At 39.0% G+C, this 25,326-nt stretch overlaps 1 protein-coding gene across 1 annotated transcript; it reads right to left on the bottom strand.

Annotated features, from left to right (window-relative positions):
* Positions 1–1,279: 1,279 nt before the first annotated feature.
* On the bottom strand, positions 1,280–24,852 carry tgs1 (trimethylguanosine synthase 1). Its single transcript, XM_042497883.1, has 15 exons — positions 24,629–24,852; positions 24,412–24,479; positions 21,718–21,839; positions 21,531–21,615; positions 20,321–20,395; positions 19,057–19,590; positions 17,275–17,401; positions 15,758–15,844; positions 14,415–14,571; positions 12,984–13,347; positions 12,336–12,497; positions 10,099–10,245; positions 4,309–4,525; positions 2,974–3,052; positions 1,280–1,693 (listed from the first exon to the last, which is right to left on the bottom strand). The coding sequence occupies exons 1-15, from the start codon at positions 24,739–24,741 to the stop codon at positions 1,589–1,591; spliced, it is 2,442 nt and encodes an 813-aa protein (XP_042353817.1). The 5' UTR covers positions 24,742–24,852; the 3' UTR covers positions 1,280–1,588.
* Between the last annotated feature and the right edge of the window lie 474 nt (positions 24,853–25,326).

Raw genomic sequence — 25,326 nt, 5'->3', positions numbered from 1 at the left:
CTTTACTGATGTCCTCTTTTACCATCAACACAATGCCAGCTAACTGATGCTGATTCAGACCAAAGAATGAACTTAGAATAGAGCATTTGATTCAATACCTCACGTCTTTGAAGAATTTCAAAATCTAAAACGTTGTATAAAAACTTTGTACAACCAGGATTTTTCAAATTTTGCTACAAAACAATTAAGTCTACCTGAGATAAGGTTTAAGACTTAAATAAATAAATTAAGAATTAATTCAAGCACTGGCTTTTATATTTACTAAGAGTTTCTCTGTTGATGTGTTCAGTTTGTTTTAATGCAATACAAATTCTGTATGACTGCACTGTGAAGTCATAAAGCACTTCTTGGCTTCTCATCTTGTGTTTTAGTGTTAACCTCATTCTGTAATTTAGCCCTTTGAAACCTGAGCAAACAGGCTTGATTTCTTTTGAAAAAACAGAAAGAAGGCAATGAGCAACAAAAGAAGAAATGATGGCAAATATATCAAGAAATTAGTAAACAGTACAAGAAAATTACCTGAAAATTAGTTTTAAAAATCACGAAAAAAGTTAAAACAAAAAACAACAAACAAACAATAAAACAGGGCAATGAGATAAAAAGTGCTCAAAAATGATAATTATGTAATTTTAAATATGCAATTATGATTATTATATTGTTTTTCCCTGTCTTTTTTTTTCCTTTGACATTTTCCCCTAGCGTTTAAAAAAAATATTTTCTTAATTTACCATTTTTTAGCAGTTTGTGGAACATTTGATCATTGGAACATAAGTCTGAAAACATTACATTAATGTTGTGCTAAATCAGTTTTTATGTGTTACATTAACTCACACTGGGCTGGATTTCTTTACATGCACACTGTAGGTTAATTTATTTATTTAGACTGTAGATATTGACACTGTAACTCAACTTCTGCACAACTGTACTATTCCTCCACTGCACCTTTTGTACATACTTTTTGTGTTATTTATATTCTATTTTTTCATTTTATATTTTTAAATTGCTTCTATATTTTTATCTCATGTCTTATAGTATTTTAATTCAATATTTTTATTCTTCATTTATGTTAATTGTTTTGCACCAAAACACCAAGTCAGATTCCTTGTATATGTAAATGTACTTGACAATAAAACCAGATTCCGATTCTGATGTGTTACCAAGTTGCTTACTGACTTGTTACCTGTGTTTTAGATCAGGGTTCAAAGTTCAATACTTCTGAAACATGTCTGAAGGCAGCAATTAGCAATGAAAGATTCTTAAAAAAAGAGAAAAAATTTATTAGGTCTAATGCACAGTAAAAAAGGATATCTTTAAATCATTTTTTATAAAACTCTCATAATTACAGTCTTTATCACACATTAATCATAAAGAGAGATTCATAAAAATTGAAAACACATTAACTCAAACATGCAGAACATGTCTCATCTGATCACCAGATTCAGTCTGAAATTTTAAACTTGAACATGATAAAAGTATAAAAAAGTAAGTCAGATTGTTGTACTTTTTAGTGCAGAGTAACAAATACATTTTTATTCTATTCTCCTTTCGTAGAGGAGGAAGTCCTCATTGGTCCGTGCATCTGCCAGAGTCACTTTATCAGGCCGCCAAAGTAAGCAGTCACCGTCTTCAGCTTGTTGTTGAGGAAGTTCTGCTCCACCTCCACCCTCCCTCCTGGACCGGCCAGAGAGGCGACCTGTGAACACATGGTCACACATCACCACACAGCTGCTGCCCCTGATGTTGTTGCAGATCCGTTCAATTCAGCTTCAACTTCATTCTGACTTAAGTGTAATAATCTGATATATATATCGGATCATTATTTTCTCCAAATACGATCTCAAACTGTAAAATTAGCAAAGGGAGAAACAATTCTTTAAAAACCAAAATGCTTTTGAACAATGCTTTTTGGTAAACCACATCTTTTTCTAACCATTACATTTAGAATTTTGGAACCTAATAGACCCCCCTCCGCATTTGGCACATCCACCTGCTCCAGATGCATCATCCCAGACTTGGTGAAAATCTGTCAGTAAGTGCTGCTTAACCAGCTCTTGTCTGTAGTTACTGAATTTGCCCCTCTATTATATCCAATACATTACCAGTACAATGTGTTTGCCAACACATTCTACAATTTAAAAACAAATTGACCCTTTGAAACCTGAAAAAAGAAAACCAATTTCTTTTAAAACATGGGTAGGAGGCAACAAGCCACTTAACAAGACAGCCCCAAATTTAGCAAAAAAAAAAAAAAAAGTAATCCCCAACCCCCAAAAGTTAACAAAAAAAAACCCAAAATGTGCTGGAAAAAATAATTATATATGTGTATATATATATATGTAAATATATACTTTTTTTCCTGTAACATGATTTTAAATATAAAATTCTTAAAATTACAAATATAGTTTGTAGCCATATAATCAGGACATTTTTTCCCTTTTTTGATAACTCTCTAACAATCCTCCCTTTTTTCAGAAATCTATTTTTTAAGTAATTTTTTTTTTATCACATTTTATTAATTTCTTACAATTTGTGGGGCATTTCTTTCCAAGTTGGTAACTGCATTTTTCCCACATGTTATCGAAGGAAATCAAATCAACTGTTTAGTATCAAAGTGCCAAATTGCTTGTGAAATGCATCTTAACACAACACAAGAAAACTGTTGTCAATCCAGGTTTCAATTGGTTAAAAAATAACTAAATTTCAAAGAAAGACAGAAAAAAGCAATTCAGTATGTGCTTCAGATTATCCATACTAAATCTGATCAAAAAAAAAAAACATCTTATTTTTCCATCAGCTCATCAATAAATTCAATAAATGTCAGCAAATTTGATACACAAGTCCACTGACATTATAAATGTCCCACCTTCCTCAGAGAGCAGGCATATATTACAGAATATATCAGTAAGTGATGGCCTGTTCACCACTTCTGCATCCATCCAAATAAATATCCAAATAAAGACTGATCATACAGACCTGATCCATGTCGGCATTGCGAGGCAGGAAGTACACAATGTTGTCTGATATCAGTTTGGTGAGGCGGAAAATCTCAAATGTGTCCACTGTTAAGGATGAAACCAAGATCTCACACAACCACAATCACACACTTCAAAACAGTGCTACCTTGTACTGCATTTTGGGAGTAGATACGTATTTTGTTTCTTGTATTCTTGAGCTGGCATGTAGTCTTGAGGGTAGAGCTACAGGAGAGCTATCCAAAATCAAAGGGTTCAGCCACAGTAAATGTGGTGATAATCTACCCAATAGATTTTGAGATTTCATGAATATAAGTGGGAATTTGGACCAGTTGATGTAGCTAGAGGAAAGGTCAGGGGGTCATCCTCTAAGAATGTCCACAGCAGATATCATGTCCAGTCTGGTGGGGACACTAATGATCTGCAGGCCTTGTAGCTTGTGAGTTTTTCTATTAGAGAGGAGGGTGGACACTTTGACTCTAGCAGCTCTGCAACAAGTCCTATTTCTCTGTGAGTCTCTTATTCTCTTGTATTATATCCCATGGTCTGGTCACTTCAGAAGCTATAATTTGTTTTGTCTGGATTGCATTACAAGTGATGTAAAATTCATTACATTAACCCTTAGGGCCCGCTTTAATATTATACACACTTGTATCGCTCTGTGCACAAAATGCGCTTTTAAAAATCAAGTTGTGTTTTTATGTTTAATGGCTGGGGAATCAAAAGTTGCAGTTTCAATGGAGCATTTGCCCTTAAGAATCTGAATGTAACAATTTTGTTTACACAGTGTATTTCAGACTTATTGTGGAAGCTGAGTTGGAAATTCCAACATTAAACAAAAATGCACAATCTTGCCAAAATGTATGCCATAGGCATGAACACCTGACACCTGACATCTCGGATCAAGCTGTTCAAAAAAATGCACTGCAGGAATTGAACAGTGCCATCAGCAGCAACATCGCCTAGCAACGAGATGGAATCTTCATAGGGTTAATATGTTAATTTGATGTTTTCCCTATCTGTTCATATACAGAGAAAGTTTGGGACACATTAATAGACTATGCATACTAATCATCTAATTTCTCTTCAGTGTGAAGCAAGTTGGCCTGAAATAACACCAAAGAGTTTATTTATCCAACAACACACAAGACTCTATAAACTGCTCTGTTTGACAGTACTGTATTATCCCCTGTAGAACCTGTCAGCAGTTTGAAATATGTGGAGGCTGTAATTGATGGTCAGAAAATACTGACTGCATTATTTAAAACCCTGCAGATACTGTATCTACTCAGGTAGTTCACTGGTTTTAAGACACTTAATATATATCAAAGGATATCCATCAGGCTGCATCATGGTCTTGATGTCGAACACCTCAGCAGTCACATAGTCGGGCCCTCCCCATGGTGGTGACAGGAAGACCACATCACCACGGAGACGGGGTGCCAGCTGAAGGAAGTCCCCTTGCAGAAAGTCAATTCGGTCGGCCACACTGTAAACCTCAGCATTGTGCCGCGCCAAGTCCAGCCGCACCGGGTCGATATCAATGGCCAGGACTGAGAGGATGAAACAGATGAAGGACACAGCAGGAGACAGAGACAGAGACAGTGAGCACTCCGTTTTGCATGAGGACTCACTGGACAGTCAATCAAAGGGTTAATACTCTAAAATTCAAAGCTGGGGCCACTTCAGAGGATAAAATATAAGGCTTTTTGTATCACGCTTGATGTTAATGATGAGGTTCCTCAGGGAAATATACTGGGTCCTGTTTTATTTTCTTTAGACATATTGTCTTTGGGAACCACTATTACTCATCTCAATGTCACATACAGTGACACTGTTATGCAGATGATACACAACAGCTATTTTAAAACAGGGTTCTGCAACCTTTTTGATTTTTAGTGCCATTTTTAAAGCCCCTGTGGACCCAAATCACCAAAAACTTTCTTAATATGTAATTTGGGTCTTACATGCATTATAACGAGCATCAAAAATTATCAGACATTAGCCTCAATCCAAAGTTGAAATACAGTCATTTTAGTTCTGACTCATGTCTGGAGGAGTCTGCCCTCCTCATATACTCGCCGGCTCAAGTCTGTACCCCTCATACACTTACAGATTTCTAATTTTTATGTCAACTTGCCACACCAACTCATGCTGACTGCTGTGGACTAGGAGAGAGGCATGATTGTGAATCCTGTCTAAAGTTGTGTAGTGTATCCCAAGTTTTAGACACATTACTAAAGTTGGACCATTTCTATTTCACAGTAATGCTTAAATACTGATACATTATTTATTAAAAGTCACTCAGATTATCAGAATGATCTTTTTTTACTTGATAAATCTATAGTAGAATTAATGTGCATTCAGAATGCTGAGGAAAAGTCTTTAACCTAACACAAACACAGAGAGAGCAGCCCAGTAATTGTGACTCTGCACTGACCACCTGTATCTTCCAGATCTGAAGCCATGCATCACTCTGCACCTTCCTACATCAGTGACCGCCTTCCATCATTTCTTCCTTGATTTGCACCACTTAAAGCTTGACTGTGTAGGATTTAGTGGCATCTAGTGGTGAAGCTGCATATTGCAACCTGTCAGATTTAAATATCTTGCTGACTTTTAACCAGCTTTGTATCCAAACAATGTGGGTAGTATGTGTAGACGAACTTTGGAAAACTTTCCTCCTTTTAACCAGTGCTCAGATATCTCTCCTCCTCCCACAGTGAAACTCTGCTGGATGACCTGAATTGCATGCCATTCGGAAGATTTTTGCTGGCTCTCTGGACTGTTGCTCCAGCTACAGGCTGAGCTTCCACATTTTTGTAATGCCACCCCTGCCACCACCAACGTGGACACAAAGAGTAAAGAAGCAGATCAAGAGACAGACCCTCTCTGTCTCTCTCAACCTCAGACCATAATCCTACCAAACGGTAAAACTAGGCAGTGTTGATTGAATATAAATCGAGATTCTGGAACTGCACTGCCTATTTCTGACCTCAAATGTTTTCAGAAACAAAAATTTATCACCCATGTTGAAGATGGCACCAGTGTAATCGGCCAGCTGTCTGTCAGTGCCTCGCTGCCTCTGCGTTTTGTTTGCTACTCTGCTGTTTCTGCTGATGTTTCTGTTGTCGGAATGCATCTCTTCTTCTTGTTTACGATCGCTAAGCTCTGCTTAATATCCAAGCCTCTTGGGAGTTATTGAGCTTGTCTAGAGACTCCTTGGGGGAAGAAACTCGGAGCCTTCCACCTCTGCTGTCAAACATCCCGGCGTACCTGCGTCAGCTATCGTGCATCCTTCCCCGGAAAAAGAGCCATAGGAGACGGGGAAAGTGCGCCGGTCTGCTGGTTCACTGTAAGGCTTTCCTGAAAACCACAGGTGTGGCTCCTCCTCGACGACATAGGCTGTTGTTTACCAGCTGTCTGTGGCTGCCGATCCCTGGATGTCCTACAATCGCGATAAATCCGACCAGTCTTTCCCGGACTTACTGCTGTGGTGCATGGCCCAAGTGAGGCGGTCTTCTCTGGTCCGATTTCTGTTGATGATTCCTATCCCGCGTCGCAGACGGGCCCTGACCCAGGCCCACACGAAGGAGATCCTGCCGCACCGCCGGCGGAGTGCGAATCTCACTAATCTTTGACCTCGCTGTGCCACCAACCTGGACAGCCTGGATATAAATCTTTGTATGGAGCTTTGTGCTGAATGACTTCTTCACATCCTGTGAATTGGATTTTATGCTCCTGATGGAGACCTGGCTTCGTGTTGGTGAGTCCACATCCTTTTCGGAGCTTCTGCCTCCTAACAAGTACATCTTTCCACTCTCCCCGGACCACCGGCAAAGGTAGAGGGATTGCCACTGTATTTAAATCCACTTTTTTGGTTCTGTTAGTTATCAGCTGCATTTGATACCGTTGATCACAGAATACTCCTGTCCCGCTTAAAAAAATTGTGTGGGGATTACAGATGCTGCACTCCCGTGCTTAGAGTCCTACTTAAAAGACAGGAGCTTCTAAATTCACCTGGGGGATTATTCCTCTGGGGCTGCTGCACTCACCTGTGGTGTCCCACTAGGCTCTGTTTTGGGACCAAGTCTTTTTTCATAGTACATGCTGCCTCTAGGTTCTATTTTTGAAAAACATAATGACTCATTTCATTGTTTTGCTGATGATGTACAAATTGCTGTTGAAAATAAAAAATAAGGGTTCACTGCAGCGTTTACTTGATTGTCTAAGAGCCTATGAGCTTAAACTTCTTAATCTAAATGAAAACAAGACAGAGGTCATTGTATTTGGACACCCTGGGCTGCTTGATGTGGGCTCTCTTGGCCCTTTTGCCTCTAGTTTGCATTCTTCTGTGAAGAGTCTTGGTGTATTCTTTGATAATGCTTTAAAATTTGACAAGCAGATCTCTTAAATAGTAAAGTCTAGTTTCTATCAGCTGAGGCTGGTAGCCAAACTGAAAGCCTATCTCCCTCTTAACGTTTTAGAGAGGTTGATCATAACAGTTCGTCTGGACCACTGTATGTCCCTATATGTAGGTTTGGACCAGTCGTCCATCCAGCGTCTGCAGCTGGTCCAAAATGCGGCTGCTCGCCTCCTAACAGGCTCTAAAATGAAGGACCACATTACCCCTGTGCTGTCACTGCACCGGCTCCCTGTTCACTACAGAATTGATTTTAAGATCTTGTTGTTAACTTTTAAAGCCACCGTATTTAATTGAACTGCTTCATGTTCATGTTCCAGCCAGAGCACTGAGGTCTGCTAACCAGCTGCTCCTGGATGTGCCTAAAACAAGGCTTAAAACCACCAAACCTGTGGAACAGCTTACCACTTCAGATCAGATCTGCCCCAACGCTAAAGCATTTTAAATCTTTGTTGAAGACACATCTGTTCTCCCTGGCCTTCGTTTAAGATGAAAATGTTTTTATCCCAACAGATTTGACTGTTGGGATAAAAACACATATTGCCGATAATTTTGATATTTTTGGTTGTGTGATGTATTCTATTTGCCTTTTTACCCTGTATAGCACTATAGTCAACCTTGTTGTTTTAAACGTGGTATATAAATAAAGTTGACTTGATCTGACTTGACCCTGTTTAGCTGTAAGAGCAAGAGTTTGTAAACAGGAAGTGGATGGTACACGGCTTCCTAAAATGATTTCAGACAAAAGTTTTAGCTTACTGTTTAATCCTTTCTTACCGGCCGGCTGCCATTGTTTCACACATACATGTTTTCATAATGTCACCCACCAGCAGAAGCTTTTACTGGTCTGGTGTGGTGCAGTGCATTCTGGTACTTGTGGGTTTTCTACCTCTTTAGCAAGTTTCCTTTTTCTCTATTTTTTCTGGTCATGTAGCACCTTTTTCAAAGGTATTTCATCTTTCTACTGCAGAGACATAGTTTTATTAAAAGCCCATCTGTCCAGCAGTAAATTACTTCTTTAAACTATCTACCTCTAAACCAGTGTGTTGGACACATGGGCAGACAGACTGCTGTCTGAAATAAAGAAGCAACTATGTGCTTCATGTTTTATGGTATTGTCATTCTAAGATAATCATTGCCTTTTTCAGTTTATTAATGTCACTGTTGTTCTGCACATCACAGCGTGAAGTCCACAACTGTGTACATGCAGCCGTGAGTGGACCTTTGATTGACAACCCTGACAGCTGCTACCTTAGTCAAGTAATATATTTACTTTTAACACCATCTGTTGTGACCGTAAGTCCAGAGGAAAGAGGGGCCTGTCACCTTTTGCACCGCTTAAGGTCAGAGTTATAGGCAGACCACCGTATAAGCCGGGGGTACGCAGCTAAAGCTGAAGAGGAAAGGGCAGTGTTCTGTTGGAGCCAGATGACATGCAGTTCTTTCTCTCACTTCCTATTGAAGTGCTTATTCACAGGTGTGTACTTTCATGTTACTTGAAAAAATTGGATGTCCCATGACCTATATTTTTGGGGACATATTAGTTCAACTACTAGTACTACTACTTTGGTGTTTTTCAGTGTTGAGAAGGTTATTTTTGAACGTACTTTTGAATGTAATAGGTTACAGATAACTAGTTAGCCTGTTAAAATATAATAATATGTAATGTATTAAAATGTAATAAAAAATACTGCTACCAATAACTAAAAAAAATCAAATCAATAAATATCTGTGATAAAATGAAATCAGCTGATAATACATGTGATGTGCTCGGGTGTCTGTTTTCAACCACAGCCAGTGATGATGTCATATTGAAACAGAGTACAAAACATATGGACAGCTAAAATACGACTGATTTACATGTCAATACTTCAATCATGAAATCCAACTGAAGCCCAGTTCTTGACAAAATGACACTAATGACAAAGGTGACAACACTGATAAACCCTTTGAAACCTGTTTGGACATCAGTTTTCTTGTGCTGCCTTCAGATGACTCTCACCAAATGTGGGAAAATGCAAAGGTGACTTTGGCAAGAAATGTTCTACAGATTGCAAGAAATTAGTCAAAGGTGATAAGGAAAATGACCTGAAAATTAACTGAAAGTTAGTTTTAAAAAGGGGTGACAATTATTTTAAAAAATATAAAAAACTACAGAAAAATAGAAATATTCATCATTTCTAATCATTATAACTTATTCATATAATAGTAATTTTATTGTTTGTTTTCGTTTTTCACTTTTTTTGGGGCTTATTTTTCAGGTTATTTTCTTGCAACTTCCTAATAATTTCTTGCTATTTTTTGGGCAATATGTTGTTTCGTTGCTCATTGCCTTTTTCCATGTAATATGCAAGTGTATGTATACATGTTAGAATTGAAGTTTACAAATTAATTAGCCGATTAACTGAGAAGGGGTAGGAAATAATAAGTTTATACTTCCTCCTTTCAAACATGTAAGATGCAATTATTATTATTATTTGGATCTATCCATTGAATTTTTTATTGCCATTTTGTTTAATTTTTTATCTTTTCCTGTTTTTTTTTGTTTGTTTGTTTGACATGTTCTAAATAAATATCTATCTAACTAAATATCTATCTATGTTTTAGAAAGAAATCAAACCAATTTGCTCAGGTTTCAAAATGTTCTATTAAAGATAAATTGAGGTGCGAGCACACGCACACACTCGCAGACATTAAGCTCACCTCTCTTTCCAGTGAGGGCAAACTGGATGGCGTTTCCTCCCACACCGCAGAAGGCGTCTATGACGAGCTGAGAGTCGGGGAAGCTGTGCTCCACCTTGAGCGCGATGTGCTCAGCGATTCTCTCCGGCGTCACAGAGAACCAGCCCTCTGGAACACAATAACGTTACTGATGTGTGTCAGACAAAATCCAGGAAAGTCTCTGTAGGCGGCTTTCCATTTACCCCCAAACTGTGCAAATTGAAATTGCAAATAAAAAAAAAACAACCCATGAAAACTCCCTAACGCAAAAAAGTTTTTACAGTCACATGAGGTGGTGTATCTGATGATTCGAAAAAGTCATATTTGGCAAAGCTGCAATAGAAACCCTTTTTAATCTTTTCTAGGTCACATGATGTTATGGTTATGTGCTCGTCAGTAGGAACTGTCTCCCTCATGATGCAGCAGGAGCTACAAGAGCTGTTATTGCATCATCTGGAAGTTTTGAATCCACAATTCCTCTGTGAAATCGTGGACTATCACCTCCCAGAAATCCCTCATACATGGACGCTCCCAAGTATAAGGGGCTCGCCTTTTCATTATGGCTCCATAATAGCCTATGTGGCCCTGGATTGTAAATAATGACGGCTAGTGTGGTGGCTGCAATAGAAATAAAGCTGCTAATGTTTTGAACATCACCATACTTCTTAGATTGTTATCACCAGAGGAGTGACATCACTCAGTGGAAACACAGTCATCTCATTATTGTGTTTTATCCACATTTTGAAAATACTGCTTATGTTTTGCGCAAATCGGTAATGGAAACCTGCCTACAAATTATTCGTTTCAAGTGATTATACACAAATTAAAACGTAGTTATGGATATTATATTCCATTTCTTCCAATATTTCCCTCTAAATCCAACACTGGACCTTTAAGATAATCACAGCATATATTTTTGTTAGACTGAAGCAGTGGATCAGTTAATGAACGTTTTGTCTGCCAAAATGCACTGTGACCACAGACAGAACCAAAATGGCAATAAAATAAATGTTACGTCTTTTTTCTTAAAGCTCAATTCTGTAGGATTTGAGGGCATGTATTGGGAAAAACTGAGTATAATATAATAAGTATATTTTCTTTAGTGTATAACCACCTGAAAATAAGGATCTTTGTGTTTCCGTTACCTTAGAATGTGCTGTTTATATCTACAGGTCCTCATCTACGGTGCACCACCATGTTTCTACAGTAGCCCTGAACAGACAAGCCAGACACTGGTGACAGAGAAGGACATTCATGTCTTTGTAGTTAGCAGCCCCAACACAACAAGCAGCGCCAGAAAAACATCAAACTACTTTATTCTGGGTATTTGTTACCTTTTCAAACAAACTGCTCTGTTTTTTTTTTAGAGAGGAAGGACCTCTGCAGATAAGTCAGCTCCGCAAAAATAAAAACTAAAGTAAGTTTAACCAGGAGATATTTTACACAGCTGCAATCTTCAATCCTCACCACTAGATGCCATTAACTCTCCCTAAATCTAACACACCGACATGTTTGTATCTAGTGATCTGTCAGAGAGTGAAATCAGCGATTTTAGTGGAAACTTTAGGAGACGTAGCAGCAACATCTGCTGCTGGTTAAAGACACTGCAGGTTTGGGAGGTTCAGCTGAAAGCAGCTTCCTCTGTTTCCATGTGATGCTTCCTTTGGTTTGCTCAAAAGTGTCTCCTTCAACTGAAGCTAATACTGTAAGGCTCCTGCACTCTGAGTTAAACACGTCAGCGATCAGTCTGTTGAAGTTACAGTTATTGCGGTATTAAAATTCCCTGCGGCTGAGCCACAGCAGAGAGGCGGCACACCAAGAGGGAATTTGGTTTTTAAAAAACTACACCACATCTTGTTGCAGCCTGTATGGATAAAATTATACAAATATATAGACCAATAATCCATTCAGTGTATATATGAGTCCTGTGTTTATATCAAACAGAAACCATGTAAACCCAACATTTAAGCTTCTCTGCTTCAGTTGCTGATTTTGTTTACAGCTCCACTCTGTTGTGCACTTTCTTCTGATTTTTCATGTCATTCTACAACTGATGCAACTTCAGAGAGGACATTCAATAAAAAATACTGGTCTTCAAAAATAATCCAAAATACAAGTGCAAAACAATAAAGACAGGACAAGAATAACTTCAGTATTATTTGCTACTGTTTTTTTTTTCTTTTTTTGAAATATGAATTATAGTTTCAGAGCAGACTGACCTCGGTCCAGCCTGATGCCTTCATCGAAGCGAGAGAAGAGTCTGTAGCGCTGAGCCCAGTATTTAGCCAGCTCGGGCTCAGCTGCCATCTCTGCTGGGACCTGCTGCCTCCTCTTCCTCCTCTTCTTATTCTTTGGCTTCTTTTCCTTTTTTGCACTTAACTCTGCATGCACGCGCGCGCACACACACACACACACACACACACACACACACACACACACAGGATTATTACACAGCTCCATTATTTTTGTTAACATATCACATTACAGGAATGTTCCATAAGAAATGTTCTGTCAATAACAACCTGAAAACAATTTCTGAATGTTCCTTTGAAAATTGTTCTTTCTATGTTCTCATGAAACACTGTGGGAATGCTTTATAAAAAAAAAATATTCTATGATCTGTCTCCTCGCAACATCCCCAAAACATCCTCAAATTGTTGCAGTTAGAACATTACATCTTGGTCAGCATTTAACCTCACAGAAACATTATTTGAAGGTTCTTTGAACTTTAGACAAAATGTTTTCTTCAAAACATTATTACAAGTGGGAACATTCCCTACTAGCTGGGAAGTTTCACCAAAATTCTTTTCTTTTAACAAACAAAAAAAAGTAAGCCATTAGAATCATTTGACAGATGTTTTGCTCACCGCTGCTGCCTGCAGGAGCATCAGGCAGAAGGAAGTCGGGAATTTCTAGACAAGGTAACTGTCTGCCGAGCTGCTCCTCCTCCTCCTCCTGCTCCTCCTCCTCATCACTGTCCACAGTCCCAGTTGTTGAGGGTAGAGTTCTTTCTGTGTCTAAACTGGACGTATGAGAACCATCTTTCTCCACAGCCTCTTCATGTCCTCCCTCATCACTTTTCATCCTCTTCCTCCTCCTCCTCCTCTCCTCCTCTTCTCCCAGAGATGGAGGCTTGTCCTCAGGCTCCTGTGAGCTTCCTCCTCCCATCCCTCCCCGCTCACACTCAGTCATTTGGGTCTCTCTCTGGGTCGTTGCAAGGAAGTTTTTGACCTGTAAAACAAAGTCTTTATGTAACAAGTCCTCAGTGTAACTTCATGAATGTTTCTGAAATGTAGTGGAAGAAGGAGGTTGAATTAAATGAAGAAGAATGAACTTTAAAATACTAGAAAAAAATACTCAAGAAAAATGCCAGTACCTCAAAATTATACTAAAGTACTGCACTTGAATAAATGTACTGTGTTCAGTTGTTACAGTCCATCACTGGATGTCAGAGCTGCATGTCTCAGAGTTGTGGCTGTTAAGAAAATGACTGTTTTGTCACAGAGCTGATTAGATCGTCTCCAGTAACTGAAATTAATTCAATTAATTCATTAAACAGTCGATTGTGTAGTAAATCGTGAATGGACTGTACTTGTACAGCACTTTTCTAGTCTTCTTGAGTGGAATCTGCATCTCTCAGTACACATCTATTTGTCTACATTTTTATTTCTAAATAAAAGAAAGAAAAATGACTTAAAAAAGAAAAGAGAGACAATATTATTGGAAAATTAACAAAAACTAGGGGGAAAAAATCCAGTTAAGGGTTTTTATTATTATATATTTCAAATTATGTTATAATAAAAAAAAATCTTTTTTTCAAGTTTCAAGTTTCAAGTTATTTGTTGTGTGTTTTTTTACTTTTCTTTTTCACAGATTTTCTTGTCATTTTAACTAGTTTCTCGCCATTATTTTGGATCATTTCTTGTCAAGTTAGTCATTGCCTTCTTATGTTTTTCAAAGGATGGAGGCCAATTTGCTCAGATTTCAAGGGGTTAAATCTCCACACAGTGGTGTGCTGTCAGCTTGGAAATTATTTTTTAGAGCTGTAGGTTCAAAGTCATGAGAGACGGTCAGGAGGTTTTCATTGAAAACTATCTGATCTGCACTGGATCTGCCAGCTGATCTGGGTTCAGCTGGTGTAGCTGGATGTTCAGGACTCTGCAGCTGTCTGGATGGAAATATCCCACATGGCAGCTCAGATGAGTCAGCACAGGTAACTTAATTGAGCGTGAGTCCTCTTCATGCGTTGTAATGAGAGCTCAGAAAGTGTGAACCCGTCAGCGGGGTGCAGGCGGTACCTTGCAGAGGGTGCTGCTGGTCTGTGGCTGTGTGTCGTCTCCACACGTCTCTGAGAACCTGATGTGTTTGCTGACGCTGCCGACCGCTCTCTTAGCCCACCTGTGCCTCCCCTGCTTCTGAGCAGCACCACCTTTAAAGCTGAACACACTGTGGAAGCTGCAAAATACACACAGAAACACAGCCTCACTACTGTGGAACAACTGCTGCAATATGTGTACACACCATGACACTATATGTGCAAGACCAGGAATACTCAACACACTTTGCCCATGGATCACTTTTGAAAGTCCAGAGGCCACTTAATAGATAACATTTATAATATATACATCAATAATTAGCTTTGACCTGCGATGGGGGTCTAGGGCACCCACCCAGGGCATTTTTTTGCTCTGAACAAGCTCTACTGTGATGCTTTTTATTGCACTCTGACACTTAATTTATATAAAAAGTACAAAAAAACCCTTAAAAAATACTGCAAATTAATTCATTTTCATTGTGAATTAGAAAATGGTTGTCAGAACATCCAGCACCCTATCCAAGGCAAGATTTGGCCCATGGGCTGCAAGTTGAGTATCACTGTACGAGACCCTGTGTTAGACAGGTTCAGATGAAATAACACCCTTAATGCTTTTTGAACAAAAACCAACATTTTGAGAGTTTTTAAAATGATTCTTATTTAAATAATGACCTAAATATAGCACACACTCAGAGGCAAACTCATGAAAGATGGGATGGTGCAGCTGATAGCATCATGACTTGCACACTGCAACCGCTCCAGCTGAGTAGAATTGACTTTCTTTTAACATAAACAGGGGAACCTTTTTAAAAAAATATTATTATTATTATTATTACTACTATTTATTTATGAATGGAATGTGTGAGGTTTTTTTCTTCTTCTTCTTTCTTTCTTTTTTTTATTAAGAAATTAATTGATTTAACATTATTTGACATCAAGGATATTCTAAACCAGCCAGGGTTGGGAGGGGGCACATATGGATGAGAGTACTAGTTGTTATTGTTAGTGTACCCTGTACAAAACTAAATAAAAATTTGATCACTAAAAATATATATACACAGATGAACTAGTTTTATTTTTTCTGTACCTTTTCTCACAACTTTGGGAGAGAGACAGAGTGAGAGGAAGACAGACAGGGACAAATGAGAAATATGAAGTTCCTGCTACCATTTAGGAAGGATACAAAACAGCATGCAGCAGTGCAGTAAATACACTGAGTCAAGTGCAGCCACAAAGCATCTGTTATCATACCAAGTGAGGACGAGTCGAGTTCTCAACATGATGTAAACATGAAAAAGAGTCAGTAAAACATGCAGACTCACTCACAGAGGGTCTGGGTTGTGTTTGAGTCCCAGTTTAGTCCAGGCTTCCTCCGCCGTCAGCTGAGGACTCTCCTCCACATCCAGCTCATGACTGCAAACACAAACAAATACTGTTTCAACATTTAAGCAGGATTATTGAGTGACTTTGGTGTTTTTGGATTCGCCAAAGTCACACAATGACACACACACACACACACACACACACACACACACACACACACACACAGTGACTGAAGCAGTGGTAGACCCAAGTGGTTGAACAAAGCAGAGGGAAGTTTCACTGTCGGCTCAGCCAGAGAGGCCTGTGTGTTTGGACCTGAGCATACCGCTGCAGAGAGGTGATTTGGATTATTCTGCACAAGTTGCGCCAGAGTTTGTAATCTGATGTTTCGATACAGTTTTGCTGTTTTTAAACATGAAGCCCTACAACTTCAACTAATCCTCTGAAACCTGGAGCCACATCACTTTTCTTATACAGCGTTCAGAGCACTTTTAACAAACATTTAAACCTTTAAAACATAAGTAAATTGGTCTGATTGCTTTGGACTTGGCATGAAATGTCCTGCAATTTGCAAAAAATGAGCTAAAATAAATAAATAAAGGAGAGAGAATTATTAACTAAATAAAATATCAAGACAACTATTTATAATTTGATAATTATATATTTTATATGAGTTATATATTTAAAATCAGAAAGGCTAGGTTACTGAAAGACATCTTTGCTTTTTTCATTGATTTTATTTTAACACTTTTTCAGGTAATTTCCTGTTTTTTCTGTTACTTTTCTTTCTTCTTTTGCTGCAAGAGATCAATTCACTTTGCTCAGGTTTCTAAGGGTTAATCAAGAATTCTACATTCACTGTGACTTGTTTATGGCTTTTTTTTTTTTAAAAAAAAAGACTTTTAAATATGCTTTTATTTTGGTTGTTTTTATCTGTTTTTGTTCTAATGCTTTTATCTGGTAGCACTTTGAGATTTGTTTCAAATGTAAATTGCATTAAAAATAAAATAAGTTATCATTATTCTTAAGACTTTTGAAAGATTAATTTAAGTCATTTTAATACTAATTAAAGCCTTATTATTACATTAATGAATTCAGTGCCTTTTAAGACTTTTTCGGGATCCACGGGAATCCTGCAGAAAAGGAAAAACAAATAAAAGCCCCAAATAAAAGTGTAACATATAAAATAAGGACCAGCTGAAGGCTTGACTGTGTGAGGAAACAACAGAACATTGTATGGTAAATCAGAGTTAATATTGTTCATTGCACATGGCCATGTAACTTTTTTTTAACCTGTTGCAACTCATTTTTATTTTTGGTGTGGATTCTCTGCAGTAAGCACATAAAGAAGAGCAGCAGATTCTGATGAGACTCCAGAAACTGTTACTGAAAGAAACATCCAAACAGATCCAAACATCCCATTTTCAGTTCTGACGTAACAGGACACACACAAAGCATGTTCCTCATTCAAGGTAGCTCTGAATATTTTAACATTAAATACACAAAGAACACAAACTCACCCGCGTTTAACTTTAGCTGGTCCTCCTCCTGGAGGTTTGTCATCATCATCATCATCATCTTCTCTATCTGACATCCTCTTCCTCAAGCCATCCTGTCTGTCAGGGCTGCCAGCAGCCTGCTGGGAATCTGTGTTACAGCACATAAACACTTAGTATTTTTCCAAAACCCTCATTACAACCCCAACACTGTCTGTGATACTAACTCTGAAATACACAGACTAAATGATGAAACATGTACTGAAACCAGGCTGACTAAAGCTAACTTTCTTTTTCCAACCAGAGTTTGAATGTTTTAAGATAAACTCAGATTTTCCTAAAAAATACGACTTATAGAAAGTATGACTCATACATAGGCAATCCCTCTGAGTCATCACTTAGAACCCAGTAGAAATGTGGCAGTTTATTTACCTGCCTAGATTTACTGATTTTTCCCCCTCAAGACACCAACCCTTTGAAACCAAAGAAACCTTGATTGATTTCCTCCAAAAAACATGAAAATAAGGAAACTTTAGAGGCCATGGCCCAAAAATGAGCAAAAAACTAATTAAATTTAAAAAAACATTGCATGAAAAGTACCTGAAAATAAGCAACAACAAAAAATAAATCAAGAAATAAAAAAATAGAAGAAATAAGAAATAAGAAATAATACTATTATAACAATTATGAATATAGTTTTCTGGACATTTTCCTTGTGTTTTTTATTTTTTGCTAAATTTCAGGTCTTTTTCTTATCACCTTTTACTTAATTCTTGCAATTTGTGGGACATTCTGTGCCAAGCTGCTCACTCTCTGTGCCTGCATGTTTTTGAAAGAAATCAAACTAATGTGCTTAGGGTTAAAAGGGTTACACCTTATAAAAGGTGTCTGAGTGTAGCACAAGAAAACTGATGTCAGTCCAGGTTGGGCGTGTATCCCCCCAGTGCACAGGTGAGATCGGGGCTTTAAAAACAGGTATGGGTTGAGGTGTCAGACTGTAAGCAGCATCAAAGAGACACAGTGCCGAAAAAATGCAAATATAGCGTGATGAAGGTCCAAAAGAGAGGGAATCTGAGGTTGGCTGTTACTGTCACCTCATTGTCAAGTGAGTAAACAGAAACCGACTATACAGGTCGACAGATTATCAGCCTAGTGGGTCCAATATTTGTCATTTTGCCAATTATCTGTGTTGGTTTTATTTCAATGATCAATGATAAAATGGACTAATTAAAATGTGAACTACTTAGGCTGGGCTGCAGCTGTGTCTCTCCCTCTGGTCTGTTTACACTCACCACTCTGTCTCACCTAATGTCAACATCTCTCCCTGCACTGAAGAAAAGATCCAAAAGGGCAGTAAGAGAGGATTACACCCAGCCAGCAGCAGGGACAGCACTACATGCAAAGAAAGTGTCAGCATGGGAGAAACTTACTTTGTAAAACCTCAGGGAGATATTTTACATACACATTTTGCTGTATACGATGTTGAAATTTTCAGTTTTGATTAAGCATTTGCTAATGGCATTTTAAAAAAGCTGTGTGTTGGTGATTGTTATATTCCAAATTTTAAATTTTTGTTTTTAATTGTGAATGTATATGTAAACATAGGTTATCGGCCTCATTAACTACTTAGAATTGGTGTTGGTTTAGACTTTTTTTTCCATTTCAGGCAGCTTATCCATGTACATATGCTGTAATTCCAGAGAATATCAGAGCACGTTAGGACTAAATTATGCAAAAATGCAGTGAAATCCATCAAATCACTGAGTGTTTCTCTGCACTGTGCACACATTGAGGTTGAGTGATTACCTGTTTGTTGAGCTGTGTTGTGCTGTGAGGCTGCAGGTCTCTTCTGATCGTCCCCACCATCAGACGGCTGATCAGATCCACAGAGTTGTGTCTCTGTCTGCTCTCTGACATGCTGTGTGTGTGTGTGTGCATCAGTCACACACCTCCCTCCCTCCTCTAACGTGCACTGCTGTCCAAACACATCAGTCAGAGCCTCAGCGTCTTCATGAGGAGCCTTCACTTCTTCTTCTCCTCTCTGCTGGATCTCAGCCCTCAGGTCTTCAGTCTGTCCATCAGTCCACTCCCCTGGCTGTGTCTGTGTGTGTCCCTCTGCTTCTCCACCACTGTCCCCAACACAGGTGGACTGCTCAGTGGTCCAGCCCTGTGCTGACCAGTATGAGTACTGCTCCCAGTAGCAGTAGTAGGTCTCTGCAGCATGTGTATCCCACTCAGCTTTTGTCTGTGGGTCATCCCAAGGAGCAGTCGCTGCTCCTGGATCAGTTTCTGGATGTTTCTCCATCCAGCTGCTCCACAGCAGAACTTCACCCTGCTGAGCTTTACCAGACACACACAAGAAACAGAGAAAAACCCAGAAGCAATATTTAAAATCTGAGGTATCAAATGGTTTGTCCTGACTCTTCCCCGTGATTCCTTAACTTTCTCGTGAAGGGACTCCTTTTCTATCACTGAGCGAACTGATAAGCACTGACTAGATGCCATATTTTATGGATATTTCATATTACATGCAATGCACAACAATAACACAACAGAAGAACTGATATACTGTACACTTAACCCAAATAATGAATAGTGTCAGCATGGAAGGAACTTTAACTTTGTGACACCTCAGCAAGCAGTTTTTACTTATTCATTTTTTACTTAAAATTTCAATGAATTTATAAAAAAAAAAAGTTACTGGTAACTTGCCGTAGTTGATGTTGAAAGTTTCCATTTTGATTAAACATTTGCCAAAGGCACTGAAATAGTTTTGTGTGAGAGTTTGTCATATTTCAAACTCTAAAGTTTGAAATAAATATTTTAATTGTTATTGTAGATGCATATCGGTTCCAATTATCATCCTTATGAAGTACTAATAATCAGTATTGGTATCAGTCTTGAAAAACCAACAATGGTCGACCCCTAATTGTTACATCTACATTCAATATCTGTAACACAGTTACAATATTTAATACAGTACAGCGAGGGCAAACATTGTCTGTAACTGGGTCTTATGGTACCAGTGTACATGTGTGCGTCATTATAATGTTCATGTCCTCCTCTTTACCCCAGTAGCTCTCCCAGCCGGCAGCTTGCGTCTCTCCTGTTCCATCCTTTGGTGACTGGCACACTTTCTTTTCAACTAGGTAAACAAATCACAAGGCAGTGTCAAATACCATCACAACACTGAGCATATAATAACAATAGTATACACTAAGGCCCAACCGATTTATCAGTTTACCGATATTATCATCCGATATGAGCCTTTCACTGACATATCGGAGCATATCAGTGTTTATTTTTACCGATATGCGCGCATAAGAAAACTTTTTTTACAGACCATATATTGCAGAAAATGATGCTTGGATGGTTTAGAAATGGTCAGCAATTGACTGATACTGAACAGTACTGCTGTTTATTTAGCTATTTGATTTATTGTATGTATTCTTTATTTAAATGGTCAGCAAAGACTGATGTTGAACACGCACAGTACTGACGTTTATCTCATTTTTATTTATTCTTTACTTTTGTTTGGGTGTAATCTTAAATAAGTAAATTGTGAAATAAAAGTTATTTGTTTAAGAAAGCAGCCTTCTAAGTGCTTTTGCATAGTCATGCAAAATCAGTACACAGTCCACATAGAAAAGATCTATTTTCTTTCCAGCTCAAAAATTCACTGTATCTCTCGCCATATCAGTAATCTGTGAATTTTTCCACTATAAAATGGGTATCGGTCTCAAAAATCCCATATTGGTCAGGCTGTTACTACAGCAATTTTTATTATAGTGCTATATACTTATAGCACTATAATAAAAATTGTAAATGAAAACAATAGAAAATGGAAAAATGACATCTCAAATGACATTAGAAGCTAATGATTTGTTGTCCCTGAGACACTCCAGCATGGAAGGACCACACTGCTGTTGATCCTAACTTGTTTCATTATTGATGCTTGCAATCATAATTACACATCACTTGGTTCTGACCAAGCAATTTGATTGGTCGAGAGGCATTCCATGAGTGCTGATAAACAGTACAACAGCACTGGGACTTTTGACTATGCATGTATTTATCTGATTTAGAGTTGTTATAAACCATTAATCAATCATACATTAACGATAGGTTATCTAACACTACCGTAAATTGTATCAATGTTTGAAGGGCCAGAAAATCCCGTCTGACGGGCATCATCATACATTCCACCTGATGCAAAAGCCCTCTACCTGCAGCCCAGGAGGGGAGCAGCTGTGACGGACGGGTTTTGGTACACTGCCTACCTTTGTTGTCAACCCGTGCATCATCTTCCTCCTCCTCGGCTGATTCTGCCCAGTATGTGGCAGGCCTCCTGTGAGACCTTTTCCCCTGTCACATGACCAAAGACAGGCTCTGTCAGACATTTCCACGCACACACGCACCCACACACACTGTGCTGAGGTTAACATCCCACATCAGGTTTGGACTTACTGCTCTCCTCTGCTGAGAGGAGCTGACAAAAGCCAAAGGCAGACCCATGCTGGCCATCAGCTGAGCCTCTTCATCCAACACCTCCTCCTCCACATCAGCATCCTCCTCTTCATCATCCGAGTCTGTGAGTTGAGGGGAAATTTGTTTTAAATGGATTCATGCTTTCACATCTTTTGATTTCACAGTGTTAGACTATGTGTGTGTGTGTGTGTGTGTGTGTGTGTGTGTGTGTGTGTGTGCGATGTCATAGTGGCCTTCAATCAGTTTTAGCTTTTCTGCACTGGCTCCCTGTAAAAATCCAGAATTGAATTTAAAATCACTCTCCTCTCTCACAAAGCTCTGAATGGTCAGGCTTCGTCATACCTGATGGAGCTCATAGTTCCCTGTTATCCTACGAGAACACTCTGTTCTGAAAATGCAGGGTTACTTGTGGTTCCTAAAGTCTCCAAAAGTAGGATGGGAGTCAGAGCCTTCAGTTATCAGACTCCTCTTCTTTGGAAATATTTTCCAGTGTCAGTCCAGGAGGCAGACAAAATGATGGCCTGGATCCTGAGACTCAAGAGTTTGCTTTCAAATCTCAGGAGAAAAAAGGAGATGCATACTCCCAATAATGAGTTGTGTGGTGGTTATCTCTCACTGGGAGAGATAAAGGACGCTGAAGTGGAGATAATAAGATTCTGTCAGAGGAGAAGATTTGCAGAGGAGTTGTCCTCTCTCCAAAGGGCAGAATGTGTGAAACTAAACAGCCACATCTACAGACTCAATCTGAAACTGGAAGATAGTGTGTTGAGAGTCGGAGGGCAACTTAGTAAGGCTGCCATGCCTGAAGAGTCGAAGCATCCAACCATACTAGCCATCTTCACCTCTCTGACCTCATCCTATAACAGATTCATCGAGAGGTAGGCCATGGTGGCAGAAATCACTGAAGCGGTTCCAGACAGAAGGGGATTAGTACGACGATTTTGGATTAAGACTCAAACAAGCAAGTCTCTACAGGCCTGTAACCAAGACTTTCCTCCTGCAAGAGTCGCCAGAATCCTGACTGCTGTTTGGATCGTGATTGTTTGGATGTTTTTTTGTACTGACTTTGCTTTAGTGTGGTGGTAAAGATCACTCTCCACCATAGGTCATGTGCTAGTAACCTCTGACCTCCAGAAGAAAGAAGATATCATCATGAACTGTACATGGACTATACTTACCTTTGTTATGCTTTCACCTACATGTGTAGTGTATTTGAAATGATTACTTATTAATTATTATCATAACTATAATAATTAGGAGCAGAAATGTAGGTGCCAGATTATTAATTTTTATTATTATTATTCATCTTATGTTGTCATGTCAGGTGATTGGGTCACGTGGTGCAGGACCATGGATATCACAGTTGTCAGTCAGTCAGTTTTTGTGAATGTATGGAGGAGAGGGGATGACGGGGGGGAGCCATACATTTTTGCTGACCGCATTTCGCTTGATACATTTTGTCACCATTTTGACTGCGGTTTGCTGCGTTGTTGGACACCTGTGTACAGCCATGGAACTTGCTCTGGATTGTTTGATGCAGCTGTTTTCTACAATAAATCCAACGAAACGCAGTCATTGGAGTCGTCTCCCTCATTCAGTGACAGCCAGCACGTCCTGCAAGCCTCTTGGTGGCTAATTTTAAAACAGGCCAAGTCTGCCAGGGGACTTCCTATAATACACTGAGCTCCTCTGTCTTTCTCTTCCTCTCTTCATTTTCAAACATTCATGTCCTGTTACTGCGTAACACTAACTCCGCTTCTTCTCCAGAACCTTTTCGATAGTTTGTCTCGCAGGTTTCCTCACTTGCGGCTGCACGTGGATAATGGGTCGTAGTTGCACTGAGACACCATGGTCCTGATGCCTTCTAGTACTGCTACTATTACTAGTCATACTTCTTCCTTTATCGTACACATACCGTTATTGTTGTCACATACATATACTATAATGTATTAAGCAGGGCTGTCAGCGTTAAAGTGTAAATTACGATTAAGGTCTGTAAATACCCAGGGTATTTTTGTTTAATCACATTAATCGCTAGCCACCATTTCTGTCTTTAAGAGAAAGCAGTCCCTTGACCTCTGACATCCAGATATTTGAATAAAAATGGGCTCTGTTGGTACCCATTACAGACATGTCCACTTTATGCTAGTCCCATGCAGTTTTTTACTGTCATTTGATTCAAGACAATCTGGTAAGAATTGCTTCTCCTTGTCAACATGGACTTAAAATTGTTGAAACTGGGGCACCTGGTGGCTCAGTAGATAGAGCAGTGCCCCATGTGCAGAGGCTGTGTCCTCGCCACAGGGGCCGCGGGTTCAAGTCTGGCCTCGGCCCCTTGCTGCATGTCCTCCCCCCTCTCTCTACCCCTTACACGCTCACACTGTCCTATCAATTAAAGGCAATAAAAGCCCAAAAAAATAATCTTTAACAAAAAAAAATTGTTGAAACTGAAACTAAAAAACATGCGATCAAAACATTTCAATTACTCCTGATTAACTTGAAGTTCTGAGATTGACTGCAATTTAAAAATACATCATTTGACAGACCTAATATTAATATATACATATAAAACAAAGTATCATGTACCACTAATATTCATACACATATTTTTAAGAACTGAACTAAAGGCGCAGTGTATTCTGAAATATGTCCTGTTCAACAAGAGATACATACCTCGGACTGCACAGTCTGCAGGGTCAAATGAGAACAATCTGTTATCGGACCGATACAGCTCCCGATCCCTGGACACACACAGACACAGACCATCAGACTAAGACCCCCACAGCTTCATCTGTCCACACGTCTGTCTGCAACAGGATGACTGCTGTCCTACTTTTAATGGAACGTGTCAATAACTGCTGGAGGCCATCATCAGATGTGAGAGACTTACTGTACGAAGGCTCTGGAGCAGCGACAGTGAACTCTCTCCTCCTCCTCAGATGAGAGTCTCCTGCTGAAGAGGATCTCGGCCACCACAGTCACCCTGCTCCTGTCCAGCATCATGACGCTCAGTCAGCTGATTCTGCAGCATACAGCAGCACGCGCGCAGCCGTTCACACACTGACCGCTGGCTGTTCACCTCTCTGCGCCGCCAGCATGGGTTCACTACAACTATCACGTTCAGGAAACAAGCAGCGTAACTCCTGATTGTTCCGCGGGCAGGGTCAACATGACACTGCCGGTCAGGTCTTTTCACAATAAAAGTGTAATAGTGCAGTTTACAAATATACAGGATTCAAAACTATTTGTAATAAAAGAAAAATAAATAAAAATAAAATATAGGAAAAATAAATAATAAAAAACAACAACAAATGAACATGCAAAATGCATTTAAACACACTGCACAATGTCTTCCATGGATTCTCTCAAATCCAGCTGTACTGTTTGTTTGTTTGTTTGTTTTTTTTAAACATTGATGTTCCACAAATACTGCAATTGTAATATGGTCCTTGAAATAACTTTAAAAGGCTACATTATCACGCTTATAGACTGAGAACTTGTGTTGTAGTTAGGTTATTGGAATTACTAGCAAGTGTTCATTTGACCAATTAAATGTAGCTAATTTTAGTCGACAATATTTTCCTTAGA

This window comes from Plectropomus leopardus, chromosome 12 (genome assembly GCF_008729295.1).
Source record: "Plectropomus leopardus isolate mb chromosome 12, YSFRI_Pleo_2.0, whole genome shotgun sequence".
Taxonomy (NCBI): domain Eukaryota; kingdom Metazoa; phylum Chordata; class Actinopteri; order Perciformes; family Serranidae; genus Plectropomus; species Plectropomus leopardus.
This window is presented reverse-complemented; position numbering and strand designations above follow the sequence as displayed.

Excerpts from the sequence above, each read along its gene's own strand:
- tgs1 (XM_042497883.1), bottom strand. The coding sequence starts at position 24,741 with ATGATGCTGGACAGGAGCAGGGTGACTGTGGTGGCCGAGATCCTCTTC. Across the intron at positions 14,572-15,757 it reads AAACACAACCCAGACCCTCT|CTTCCACAGTGTGTTCAGCT; the intron begins GTGAGTGAGTCT and ends TGTATTTTGCAG. Across the intron at positions 10,246-12,335 it reads AGGCATCAGGCTGGACCGAG|AGGGCTGGTTCTCTGTGACG; the intron begins GTCAGTCTGCTC and ends ATTGTGTTCCAG.